The sequence below is a fragment of the Miniopterus natalensis genome, chromosome 5 (assembly GCF_054644295.1).
Source record: "Miniopterus natalensis isolate mMinNat1 chromosome 5, mMinNat1.hap1, whole genome shotgun sequence".
Lineage (NCBI taxonomy): Eukaryota > Metazoa > Chordata > Mammalia > Chiroptera > Miniopteridae > Miniopterus > Miniopterus natalensis.
In genome coordinates, this window is record NC_142085.1 from 86,952,016 (window position 1) to 86,965,297 (window position 13,282).

The following is a 13,282-nucleotide window of genomic DNA, read 5'->3' on the forward strand; positions in this document are numbered from 1 at the left end:
GCAACCGTGAGCTAGATTATGAGCTCCCAGCCTGCTGCGCTGCCCAGTGCCTCAGGGGCCTGTGACACTTGGGTGCCTGAAGAACAGGGTGGTCCTTCCCTCACCGGTGCCCTGGGAGAGCCCTGCAAGAAGGGTGATGTCGGAGCAGGGCCGGGGGCTTCCCTGGGAGCCTCACCTGGCCTGGCTGTCTTTTGCCCCAGGCAGACCTTCTGTAGGCAAGATGCGCTCTGTGGGTTTGCCCCGCGCCTCCCTTTCAGGGTCAGGACTGACAAACCGTTTGGTCCACCACAAGCCGTGAAGCTGAGCTGTGCGCTCCCGAGTGGTGGGTCGGCGCTCGGATTCCAGCCGGCAGGTTTGCTGGCGCTGTCTTCCTTCCCAGGCCCCTGCCACCCTCTCCCTCCCCCTCACAGAAGCTGCTCTGGGCCTCTTGCCACACCGGTGACACGCCTATGATAAACTTCGACTTCCACCAGTTTGCGAAAGGCGGGAAGCTCGAGAAGTTGGAGAACCTGCTGAGGCCCCAGCTAAAGCTGCACTGGGATGACTTCGACGTGTTCTCTAAGGGCGAGAATGTAAGTCCACGGTGAGTCTGCCCTGCGTCTTCTGCGCTGCGTCTTGTCTCCCGCTGGCCAGGTGGCAGGGGCCGGGCTCCCCTGGGATGTGCGCCTCTCCTGCTGGCCACGCTCGCAGTTTCCCGGGCCCCAGGCTCAGCGATGGTGGGACCTGGGGTTCTGGCCTCTCCTTCCCCTTCCCACAATCAGAACATGCTTTTGACTTCTGTGAGTAGATAGGAAAACATATTCAATTTACTAATAAAGGGGAGGAGGTTAGAATGGGGAGCCATGGAAACCATATAACTTATCCAAACTGTGATGCAAACCCAAGAGTGAAGGGACAGTGGCATAATCCCAAGAAAACAGATGTGGGTTTCCCTGCTCAGAGCTGAGCAGAAAAAGGAAGTCGGGTTTCCTCGAATCACAGTACAGTCGATCCCCATTTTTCCGATCCTGTATCTGCAAATGTGCTCACCCGCTAAAGCTCACACTCCCAGCATGTGCACAGACGCTCTTAGCCGGTGAAAATGAGTCGCCCAGCCCGCATGTTCCCAGCGGGCTCTGCCCTTCGGTTCCGCTCTCATGCTGCAAGTAAGTTCTTTCTGCCGTCTTATTAGTGCCACAGTTTCACATTTCTGTGCATTTTGTTGGCAATTTCACTGTTGGAAACGGCTCCCAAGTATAGTGCTAAGTGTTGTCTAGTGACCCTCAGCACAGGAAGGATGTGACGTGCCTTACGGAGAAGAGGCGTGTGAGGGACGCTTCGTGCAGCGGTGAGAGTGCACTGGCTGTGCATTCAGTGTTAGCGGATGAACAACACGTGCTGCCTAAGGTGTCTTTAACCGGAAGCGCATATAAAACAAGGTTACATGTTGAGTAGTTGATGAAATGCGTGACCCAGTGTTTCCCCTTCGGGCCGTGGCTCAGCGTTTGCTCGCGTGCTAACAGTTCAGCTCACCGATTGTTCGCGGCAACTTTCTGGAACATGACTGCAGAGTCGCGAGAACTGACTGTATTTAGAATGAGCCGGGTGTGCGGGCCGCCGAGCTGTGCTCTGGGGTCCTGGTGAGCTACTAGGGAGATGCGAGGGGCCCGAGTTTTGGGGGATCTACTGTCAAGCATAGGCCACTGTGCTCCAGCCATTGCTCCTTCAAGCATAACATGTAACCATTTATTTCCTGTTATTTCCCTAAGTTTCCAGAAAGGCACTTTGCGGATGAACTGTCTCGACTGCCTGGACCGAACCAACACAGTGCAGAGCTTCATTGCGCTCGAGGTGGGTCCCTGCCACAGCCCCGTGGGCCATTGTCTGTGCCCAGAGTCTGTGCCTTCAGCAGGTGGGCTGGGCCGGGCACCTTCATGGGGAGAGTGAGGACATCACTGGGCTCCCTTTCTGACTGTGGGGAGCGGGACGGGATGTGCCAGGCATCTGGAGAGAGGTGTTCCTAGGGGGCTGGCTTGCCTTTGAGCCATCATAGGCACACTTCTTGTGTCTCAGACGTGGTGACCCAGCTGCACCTTGGGGACCTGGTTCTGTGTAAGGGTCATTGTGCGCACACTGTTGGGCAGAGGCAGAGTGAGGCCGGTGCAGTGAGGCTGGTTTGAGGCCTCGGAGGGAAACCCCAGACTGTCCGTGTGTCTGGGTGACCTCTCCTGGCTCCCTGCTTGCAGGAGGTGGTGGGGTCCAAGCCTACTGCCCTGGTTGCTGTCCAGCCCTCTGGTGGTGGGGGCAGGGAAGTCAGGAGTGTGGGGGTCAGAGGAGGGCAGGGTGGGATGGTGAAGTGAGGCGGCTGTGGTGCAGGCCCCATTCTGTGCTGCAGGGGAGGGGGGCAGAGGGATCCAGGGTCTGCCGAATAAGGAAGCCATAGGGCGATGAGAGGAGGCAGCTTTGGGGCAGCTTCCGTCCGTGTGGAAGTCAATGACAACTGTCCCTTCTCACCCAGGTCCTTCACCTGCAGCTAAAGAGCCTGGGGCTGAATTCAAAGCCCATCGCCGACCGCTTCGTGGAGTCCTTCAAAGCCATGTGGTCTCTGAATGGGCACAGCCTGAGCAAGATGTTCACGGGCAGCCGGGCCCTGGAGGGGAAGGCCAAGGTGGGGCAGGCCGCGGGGGAGGCGGCGGAGGAGGGTGGGGGCCGAGTGGATCCCTCTCACGGCCTGTGGTCCGGCTCTCGCAGGTGGGGAAGCTGAAGGACGGCGCCCGGTCCGTGTCACGCACCATCCAGTCCAACTTCTTTGACGGGGTGAAGCAGGAGGCCATCAAGCTGCTGCTGGTTGGGGACGTCTACACAGAGGAGTCTGCAGACAAAGGAAGGATGCTTCTGGACAACACGGCCCTGCTGGGTACGGGGGTGCCCTCTCCACTTGCATGGAGGCATCAGGCAGCTCTGCCACCCACAGGGGCATCCCTTCCCACCCCCATCGTGTAATCCAGGTGGCAGGTGGCAGACACTCCCCTGAGCTGTAGGGCATATGGAGGGAGTGTCTGTGCTCTGCACATGGGTGGCTGTGACTGTAGCCTGACCAGTTGACCTCAGCAGCTTGCGGCTGTGTTTCATAGTCTTTTATGAGTTGGTCAGTCACATGTGGCCACACTAGGTGGCAGAGGAGAGGAGGCTCAGGAAAAAACAAAGTTTTTGCACTCACAGGACCTAGAAATTGGGGAGGGGAGGGGAAAGGGAAGGGGCAGAGCACACAGGGCCACATGGAAAAACCCCAGGGGGCAGGAGCCAGAGGAAAGCTTAGGCCCCGGCCCTTGTCGGGTTTCTGTGGGAAAGGCATGGCGGGTAAATGGTTGAGAACTGGCGAGTTTAAATCATTCCAGTGGGCTTTGGTCTGCAGAATGGGGCTCTCATTGGCATGCAGGATGGACAGTGGAAAACACAGATGGGAGTAAGATGTTTAAAGTTTTATTTACTTAAAACGTGGTTAGTTGCAGTGTCTCCTCACTTAAATCCCCGCTGGGTCATGGAGTGAATGCTGAGGGTGAGATTCCTAATGACCTGAAGTCACAGGCTCCGTGGCTCTGGTTGGGGAACGGGTGCTGAGAGGGACCACCTGGTCCTGGTTCCCAGGACTCTGTGGCAGAGATGCCCTAGGGGAGCGTCCTGCGAATGGTGGTTTTAGCCTGTTCATATGATGGCCACTACCTGCTCTTGTGGACAGAGACCCCGTCCGTGTTTCTGGAAGATGCAGGGGCCTGTGGGATGCAGACAAACATGCCCTTTGTGTGCCTCCTCCCAGTGACTCCCAGGATCCTGAGAGCTATGTCGGAGCGCCAGGCGGAGTTCACCAACTTCAGGCGGATCCGTATTGCCATGGGCACCTGGAACGTGAACGGAGGGAAGCAGTTCAGGAGCAACCTCCTCGGGACGGCCGAGCTGGCCGACTGGCTGCTGGACTCGCCCCAGCTTTCCGGAGCGGCCGAGCCCCAGGGTGAGTGCGGTCACCTCGGGAAAACAAAACACAAACTCCATCGAGCCCTTGGCTCACCCTGTTCCATAGCTGGTGACTCGTGAAATTTGGTATTTGGTGTTCTCACTCCTTCAGGGTTTAAAAAACGCAGTGGGCTGGCTACCTTTCCGGAGCACACCTGGCAAATTAACCACCTGACACCTGCTCTGTCCAAGTGTTTGGAAGGGTTATCAAAGCCGAGACTCTCTTCTGTTCACATACATGAGATTTTACTGGTTTAGGTTTTGCTCATTAGAACCTTTTGTCTAAGGAAGAGGCGGCTTCTAGATCGTGTTGCTGGGAGGAGCTAGACACGCATGTCCCTTCACTGCTGGCCAAGGACATCTGTCCTGCCTTTTCCCAAACCAACCATACCACTAGATACAGCCACTTTAATTCACAGATTTGTGTGCCTTTTAAGAAGGAACTAATCCCAAATCTGACACCTCACCTTTTGTCTTAGATCATGCGAGATGATCTTTAATGGCCTCAGGACTTGAAGAGTGAATGAATTTTCTGTGGTCAGCCCTTACCCAGGGTCCTTGCTCCCTTGAATTCTGGGAGAGACTGGAGCTCCAGTTCTCTGCCTGTCCATGCGCGAGAGCCTCTCACTGTCACCAGAGCCCCATCCCTGTGGCGGCAGGCACAGTTTGCACCCCCCTTGCTGCCTGAGGGAGCAGGGTAGGTCTTGGTGGGTCTGATTTCCTTCATCTCCTGTCTTGCCCCCAGATGACAGCCCAGCTGACATATTTGCCGTGGGGTTTGAAGAGATGGTGGAACTGAGTGCAGGGAATATCGTCAATGCCAGGTAAGCGGCTGGGCGCCAAGGCGGCAGGAGAGACGTGAAATTCACCGAGGGTTTCCCCAGCCAGGTGCAGGTCCCCAGGCCATGTGTCTGCATCTGCTGACCTGTGTGTGCCCCTCGATGTGCAGGGGCTGCTGACTGCCCTCCCCCACTCCTCTCTCCCTGCTGACTAAGGGAATGGAAGGGGGGCGGGTTATTGAGTGTGCTGTCCTGAGCCGCAGGCCTGCCGTGGGCAGGCTGCACCCTGCTGTGAGCTGGCCGCTGGCCTGGGGCCTTTGGGTGGAGGGCGAGTGGGAGGGTGCTGAGTCACCTTTCCTGGGAGAGGGGAGAGCAGGAGTGTGGGAGGAGGTACCTCTCTTCTCTCTGCCACTGATTCACTTGGGGTGTAGAGTCTTCCAGACCTTTTCTTTCCTAAACTGGTGAGGCTTTATTTCAGGAATTTTCTGAACAGATAATAAAACCTGACTCTGGAGCTCTCAGGAGCAAGGGGTCCCATGATGGGTTTCGGGCGGCAGGGGTGAGGAGAATGTGCTGTGATGTGTATGACACACCAGAAATAAATGGACAGGCCAGCGCTGGCGTGGGGCCTGGCACCGTAAGGGAGTGCAACAGCGCGATATCACGTGCGAAAGGAACGGGCTGAGGGCTGGGAGAACCCACTGCTAGCCGACTGTCTCTGGCATCATAACTGGCATCATTGTTTTCTTTCCCTTCCCAGTACCACCAACAGAAAGATGTGGGGCGAGCAGCTTCAGAAAGCCATCTCGCGCTCTCATAGGTACATCCTCTTGACTTCGGCCCAGCTGGTGGGCGTCTGCCTCTATATCTTTGTACGTCCATACCACGTCCCTTTCATCAGGTAAGGACCTTCAGTCTCTGAACATCTGGGGGAACCGGGGTTGGTGGTCAGGGTGTTTTGTTCCGAATTCCCCTTCCTCCTGCAGCAGGAATCAGGACCTGCCATTATTCTAGATAAATGGGGGAAAAAACCCAGGAGAGACTAGGCTGAATGGAATATTGTCTAGCAATTAACAAGCACAATGGGGACCTCCTAGCTCAGGAAGCCGAACTCTCTTAGGAGCAGTACATGACCCCCATCACCCAAGCTCAGTCCTGCGCAAGGGAAGGGATGCCTTGTTGAAATTAGACGAGAAACCTTCTGACCAAGAGCTGAGTGACTCATCAGGAAGTATCAATTCTTTGCCTCTTTTAAAAAATCTAAATAAGACATGTGGGCAGGAAGCCTCCACAGCAGGTGCAGGCCTCAGTCTGTGCTTTAGTCCATGGCCTGTGCACCTGTGCGCCCACCGGCATGCATTATAGGTTGGCATTCTGAGGCGATCAGGAGTCTGCATTGAAACGCCTCCCCAGCCAAGCGTAGATAACTGGATGCTTCCTGTTCCTTGAACATGTGTTGACTACCTCCTGGCACCTCCTGTGCTTTGCAGGAAAGCTGGGTGGGTGGGAGTCGGGGGTCAAGTCCATGCTGCTGCTGCTGGCAGTGAGAACTCCGAACAGAAATGGATGGAGATGGGTGGGCTTCGGGGCTGCTTTGTGGGGTGCTTTGGTCAGTGTAGAGCCCTTCAGCATCGGGGTTGTGGAGGAGACGCTCCAAACCCATGGCGCAGCTGCTGAAAGAGGGGAGGAAGTCAGGAGTGACCCAGAGTCAGTGGCGGTCACGCTGGTTGCTGTGTGGCTTGGTGACTGAAGACATGATTAAACAGCTCTGAGCTGGTGGTTTTGGGGCTCTCCTGCCGCAAGCCTCCTGCTGCAGCCCGGCTCTTCTCTGTAGCCAAATAGGTTGATGCTTCTCCCCGAAGCCACTGAGAAGCCAGCGCCTGTGCTCTTTGTCTGTTCCAGGGATGTGGCCATCGACACGGTGAAGACGGGCATGGGAGGAAAGGCGGGGAACAAAGGAGCCGTGGGCATCCGTTTCCAGTTCCACAGCACCAGCTTCTGCTTCGTGTGCAGCCACCTGACGGCCGGGCAGTCCCAGGTGAAGGAGAGGAACGAAGACTACAAGGAGATCACCCAGAAGCTGAGTTTCCCCATGGTGAGGAGCCTGACGTGGGTGGGTGGCGGCCTGGAAGTGGTGCACTCGCCCACCAGCCTCCACACCCTGCCCAGCCTCGTGCCGTGGGATTCTGAGCTGCTAATATGGGCAGGCACTCTGCCCCTGGGGACGTGTACTGGGGGAGGGAGATGACCTGGCCTGGGACAGCAGAGGCAAGCCCAGGGCATCCAGCCTGGAGGGGTCAATCCCCATTTTTACATGTTTCTTCGGTGTCCTTATGTACCCTGAGTTCTCTTATGTGCATTTTCTGATTTTCTGATTCAATTGTATGGAATGGGGAAGGAAAACCAATGTGTTTGTGCTTTGTCCAAGCTGATGAAGCACATTTGAGTCCTAACAGTACAAGGCGTGGCTTTCTGGAGATTCACAGTCTTGGCACATGCGTCCTGTTGTGGCTCAGATAAGAAGGCCCATTTAGAAACCAGTGAATTTTTGGCTCAGGAGCCCCGGATCGCCCATCTGGTCTTGCAGTCACCAATACCATGCGTTGTGCTGCCCTCTAGTGGTGACCCAGAGGTTTTCATTCTGAAGCCAGCAGGTTTTCTTTTCAAATTCAGATTTGAATGTTCTCTCTGTGCTAACCCGAGGGCCCGCACACCTTCAGCTCGGGCAAACCGCCTGTCTCCCAGAAATGAGGATAGACCCAGCAGTGTTCTTGCCACAGTGTTTGAGACACGGTTGATTAGGTCCTGGAGCTCTGCAGCGGAGACCAGATCCCTTAAAACTGCCATCCCGTTTACTGGGCTGCACAGGCACTCAAGGCAAAAACTCCTTCATTTTCATTAATAAGTGCTGTAATCCTTGTTGTAGTTTTTATTTCTTAGGTTAAATAAGAAACAAATGAGTTAGGAAATTGGCAGTTTGTCGTTTTCCAGACTATGTAGGACATTATGCATATTTTCTTTGTGTGTCTATATAATTAAAAAAAAAAGTCCCACCTAGTCACTAAAAAGTGCATTCAAAATAATTATGACCTATTTGAAGGACACATTCAAAATAATTAAAAGACATGTGGTATAGCTCCTTTTTCAACAATAGAAATATCAAAGGAACCTATACATTAATACTCTACCCCTGCACTGTCCCATAGAGTAGCCACTAGGCACACATAGTTATTTAAATTTAAATTAATTAAAATTAAACAAAACTCCCTCGGTCGTACTGACCACATTTCCAGTGCTCAGTGGCGGCGTCGGCTGGCAGCTGCTGTCTTGGGCAGCGCGGGTGGGAACGTCTCTATCACTGCAGGACGTGCTCCTGGACAGCCCCCTTGAACACTCACTGTATTTGGTTGTGATCATTTTGATCTTCTGTCCAGATTATTGTTGGGGGTTGGGGGGAGTGGGAATGCCACGGAGTGTAGTAGAACAGAAGCAGATTTGGGAGCCGAGTTCAGATCTGTCTTTATCACGTACTGGTTGTGTAGCCTTCAAGTTTTTTGAACTTTTTTTTTTTAAATCTAAAGAAAGAGCCAGGGCTGATGGGAGGACAGTGTGCCCCCAGAACAGAGCCCAGAGCTGTAGCCAGCTGAGAGGTAGCATCTGTCACTGTGATTCCTGGGGGAAGGGAGGGGAAGGATCCAGGCTTCCAGGTCCAAGTGACTGGGTGAGATCCGGAGGGAGGGTCACCGATGAAAAGGTATGAAATCCATGAAGTTTTACGAAGTTACACGTCCTAAGCAATTTGACTTATTTCCTTAAACGTCATTCTCATCACAATGAATGAATGGGTAATTCTTAGGATATGAACGTAAAAGCAGGAGCACACCCTGACCATCGAGAGCATCAGCAGAGTAAATGTTGGCAGCCGCACCGCCCAGTTAGAGTTGGAGATTTCTCCAAACCGCTCAAAAACACTATTACTTTAAAATTAAAAAGTAAGCCATGTAAAAGTTCCTCAGTAGGTTTAAGGGCTAAGTGAAACATAAGATGCTCTAGTAGAAGACTCCCTCCCCCTCCCACCTTCCCTGCAAGATGGGCGGGGATGACTGTGATTTTTTTTACAACGTAGGGAAGAAACATTTTTTCTCACGACTACGTGTTCTGGTGTGGCGATTTCAACTACCGCATCGATCTCACTTATGAAGAAGTCTTCTATTTTGTTAAGCGCCAAGACTGGAAGAAGCTTCTGGAATTCGATCAGCTCCAGCTACAGAAATCCAGTGGGAAAGTAAGTTGTGCTTTTAAAGGAGCCCTGCAGCTGCTCGGGTAGGGACTACCGTCTGTAAATGTGCATGCTCGTGTTTAGCAAGTGAAGTTCCACGAGTGGGCTGGACAGGGACGGTGACGCTGTGGGAAATGTGTGTGAGCATCGTTCACACCCTTCCCGCCCCTCCGCACACGGGCTGTGGCAGGCCCCGAACGCGCCGCCCTGCCTCGCGCCTTTCGCCGTCTGCGGGGCCGATGGGCCGACAGTGTGATAGGTCGGTGCTGGGCGGAGGGGCACCTAATGGTGGTGAGTCAGGCAGGTAAACAGATAGCCATCACTTTTTTGCTAATTAAAAGGCACACACATGTCCAGTTTTAGACATATTTATAAATATAATGTAGATTCTGTGACTTTTAGGAATGCAGAGAATTAAGGTGGTTCGTGACTTCTCTTTCTCCCACTAGATTTTTAAAGACTTCCATGAAGGCAGCATTAATTTTGGACCCACCTACAAGTATGACGTTGGCTCCGCCGCCTACGACACAAGTGACAAATGTCGCACGCCGGCCTGGACAGACAGGGTCCTGTGGTGGCGGAAGAGGCATCCCTTTGACAGGACAGGTGGGTGGGATGTGTGCACATTCAGAGCTGGTGAGGGCAGTGGTCAGTTCCACAGAAGGAATATCACATCGATTCTGCCCGATATTCTTTGTTACGTAAAGAACATTTTCTTGACAACCCAAAGCTACACAAAAGTCATCCCAGACCTTAGCCCCTAAGCTTTGGAAGTTATGCTTTGAGGGAGCTCCCTTCTGTCCTCTTACTAGAGACTGATCTGCAAATGACCTGCTTCTGACTCCCCATCCCTGCACCACCGCTGTCCCCCACCACCACCCTGTCCACTCTGTTCCGGGCCGGGAATGGGAGAGAAGCCACACCGTCCCCTCCACTGCCGTTGCCCTCACACACACGCACGTCTCCCAGGCTATTCGTTCAACCAAACTCATCTGCTAAAGCCCCAGAGTTTGCCCTCGATTAGTTTCAGCGTGTCTTGAACAGTGATCCCAGCTAGGAGGTACAGTTGATTTAAAACTGGACCACCTGTAAATTGGTACACGAACAGCTGAACTTCTCTGGTGACGTGTCTGCTGAGATTTCAAAGCCAGGAAGTCTCATCTGCAGATTGAAAAGATACATGATGGTTCAGATCAGTTGTGGACACCTGCACGGCCCAGGGACTGAGAGGCCTCTGTGTTCGTAGCCTCGGCATCTCCTGCTGTACCGAGGGCTGCAGACTTGTGTCCCTGTGCCCTGGGACGGAAACCCCCCGGCGTGATTTCTGTGCCCCACCCCACCCCGTGCCCACTGGGGTGGATGCAGGGGGCGGGGCTGGTCTTGCTGTGGGACAATCCACATGGGAGGAGTTTTTTTACCCCAGATCCAGGGCCTCCTTGGTATGGTTTCAAGCCTAAGAGGTTAAGTGAATGAGTCTGAGACACGTGTGGTCCGTCCCTGTTGTGCAAGTTCCATAACCAGCATTCGTGGATGTTGATACAATTTTGTGTTGTCTGTGGGTCTCTTGATTGGAATCCTGTGAGTAGCTGGAGAACTCAACCTGCTAGACAACGACTTAGATGCTGACACCAAAGTCAGACACCCCTGGTCTCCTGGATCCCTCAAGTATTATGGCCGAGCAGAGCTACAGGCGTCTGATCACAGGTATGGTCCTCGCCGCCGTGGGCACACGCTCCTCTGCGGGGGAGGCAGCATCTGCTGATCCCCGCAGAGAACAACGTGCCATCCCCATCGTAACGCGCGTGCGCACACGTGTGTGTGTGTGTGTGTGTGTGTGTGTGCGCAATACAGTGAAGAACAAATAACGGTTTGACAAACAGCTGTGCACCCACCACCAAGAATTAATGAGTGTTAGCATTTTATCATTGCCCCATACCATAAACGACATTGTTCATGAAAATTTCAAAGACACAACCTGTAGTATTTTGTGTCATTTACATTTTCATAAATAATGCCATTGTGCAACTTGTTTTTTTGCTCTGTAATATTTCTGAGATACAGTCACATTGATATTAGAGGTCTGGCTCATTCATTTGTAATTGCTGTCCATGATTACAGTAAACATATCCAGGGGATTTTACCATTCATCAGTTGACGAATGTCTTTTCTAATGTTTTATAAACACTAGGGTTTCAGGGCTTTAACTACTCCAAGCCGCTGGTTGTCCTTTGCGTCATGCATCATGGATGGAACACAAGCAGAGGTCTGTCAGTTCCCGTGCCCTGGGACCAGCCACAGGGGCAGGTTCATGTAGTAGACCATCTTTAGAGGCACAGAGGAGGGCGTTTGAGATTGTCGACAGGTTTGATCTTCCCACAGCTGCTACCAAAACTAACAGTTTCAGCTTTTACAAGGGAAGAAATTAAGAGAGAGAGTTGGTGGTGAAGTTAGTGGATGAGCCCATAGGCCTCAGTCTCTAGATATGTCAGAAACCTGTTGTGGAAAATAGATGAACCTTGGGAATCTTCACCTGTATGACCTTCAGGTTTGTGAGGTCAGTGAGTGTATTTAGAAGTGTTCATTTAAACACTGTTCCTGAAGCGGCTTATATACGGGGCCCTGTTCCTGGCACTGAGGATAAGCAGTGAACAAAACAGAGGAGAGCATCCTCTCATGGAATTTTCTAGTGAGGACAGACAGACAGTAAGCAAATATCAGTGCTGTGAAAGACAAACAGTGGTGGCAGGGGCAGACAGGGGTTCAGTGCTACTTTATACCCAGTGTCCAGGATAAGATGACCTTGGCTCCGGGCCCTGAAGGAAGGAGAGTGTGAGTCATGTGGATATCCGGGGGAGAGCATTCCAGGGCGGGCGAGTAGAGGGCTGGAGACCTAGGGCAGTGAGCGCGGGAAGACATGGAGCCGGTGCTGGACCAGGGTGGTCTTGGGCAGCCCAGCTGGGAAGTGGTTGGATTCTGGGTGGGTTTTTAAAGTGGAGCCAACAGAATTGGCTGGTGGCTGGGAAGTGGGTTGCAAGAAAGAGGAGATGCAGGTGACTCCAGGTTTTCTGACCTGAGCGACCAGAAGGATGGAGCAGCATTTACTGGGCAGACTGGGAGGTGCAGATTTGGACGTACTGGTTTGAGATGCATCTTAGCTATTTATTGATTTTTCCAATTACAGGAGCAGAAGGTCTCAGTTATTGACCATTAGGGGAAAATATACATAAACCAGCAAATTATCCATAGTCCCACCCTTTGCGAGAGTGTCTAGTAATGTTCGTTAGGCATCTTCTGCTGCAGTGTCTACATACGTTAGAAGGTTTTACACCCAAACGTTAACCTGTGTGTCGAGTGCACACTGCTTATAGGTGTATCACTGTGTATGAGAAGCTTAGGGTTATATTATGGGAGCTGTTATCATTTGCCTGTATACTTCCTACATTCATATTTTTTAGATTAACATTTTATTTTGAGGTAATTGTAGATTCCCACGCAGTTGTAAGGAATCACACAGACACCCGTGTCCCCTTTACCAGCTCCCCTGGTGGGAAGGTCCTGGGAGTCTGTAGTGCAGGGTCTCAGCCCGAGTACAGACCCTGGGACAGTCAAGGTACAGAGTGTGTCCGTCGCCACGGGGGTCTTCACAGCGCCTTTCGCGGCCACGCTCGTTTCCCTCCGCCCACTGCTCCCTAACCTCTGTCAGCACTGACCTTTCTCCCTTTGCATAGTTCTGTCATTTCAAGAATGTTACAGAAATGGAACCCAAATTGGGGGACTGGCTTTTTCCGCTCCGCAGAGGTCTCTGGAGGTTCAGCGCGTGTCCGTGCGTCAGTAGGCTGGCCCCTCCTGTTGCTGAGCGCACCCCTGAGCTCGCCAGGGACCCCTTTCTTCTCTCTAACAGCTGGCGCTTCTCTGGAAAGGTTTTCTGCTAAAAGAAGTTTGTAAAAACGCTCAATGCATATCCCTGGGTCAAATTTTTCTCAATCTTGTGTTCTTGCTTCTAGATATGGAAAAATTAATAATATCAGTTGGAGGGGAGAAGAGCACTACTGATATTATCACCCATATTTCTTAATTTTTACAGCATCCCCTAGTGTTTTTTGCGTGTGTGTGTGTGTGTGTTTTCCCTAGTTTTAAAGATTGCCACCGTATTATATATTATTTTGTCCTGTGTTTGTTTTCACTTAATATCGTATTATAAATGTCTTCAATAAGGTTACATAATCTTTAAAAT

At 52.4% G+C, this 13,282-nt stretch overlaps 1 protein-coding gene across 1 annotated transcript in view; it reads left to right on the top strand.

The window, feature by feature from the left end:
• Window positions 1-13,282, top strand: part of SYNJ2 (synaptojanin 2) — a 70,402-nt gene that overhangs the window by 47,216 nt on the left and 9,904 nt on the right. The window contains exons 8-18 of the mRNA XM_087817713.1: window positions 411-583; window positions 1,749-1,830; window positions 2,498-2,647; window positions 2,731-2,896; window positions 3,797-3,988; window positions 4,736-4,814; window positions 5,530-5,670; window positions 6,672-6,864; window positions 8,896-9,054; window positions 9,498-9,654; window positions 10,635-10,752. Of these exons, the coding sequence (XP_087673839.1) occupies window positions 411-583; window positions 1,749-1,830; window positions 2,498-2,647; window positions 2,731-2,896; window positions 3,797-3,988; window positions 4,736-4,814; window positions 5,530-5,670; window positions 6,672-6,864; window positions 8,896-9,054; window positions 9,498-9,654; window positions 10,635-10,752 (1,610 nt within the window). The remainder of the gene's footprint in view (window positions 1-410; window positions 584-1,748; window positions 1,831-2,497; window positions 2,648-2,730; window positions 2,897-3,796; window positions 3,989-4,735; window positions 4,815-5,529; window positions 5,671-6,671; window positions 6,865-8,895; window positions 9,055-9,497; window positions 9,655-10,634; window positions 10,753-13,282) is intronic.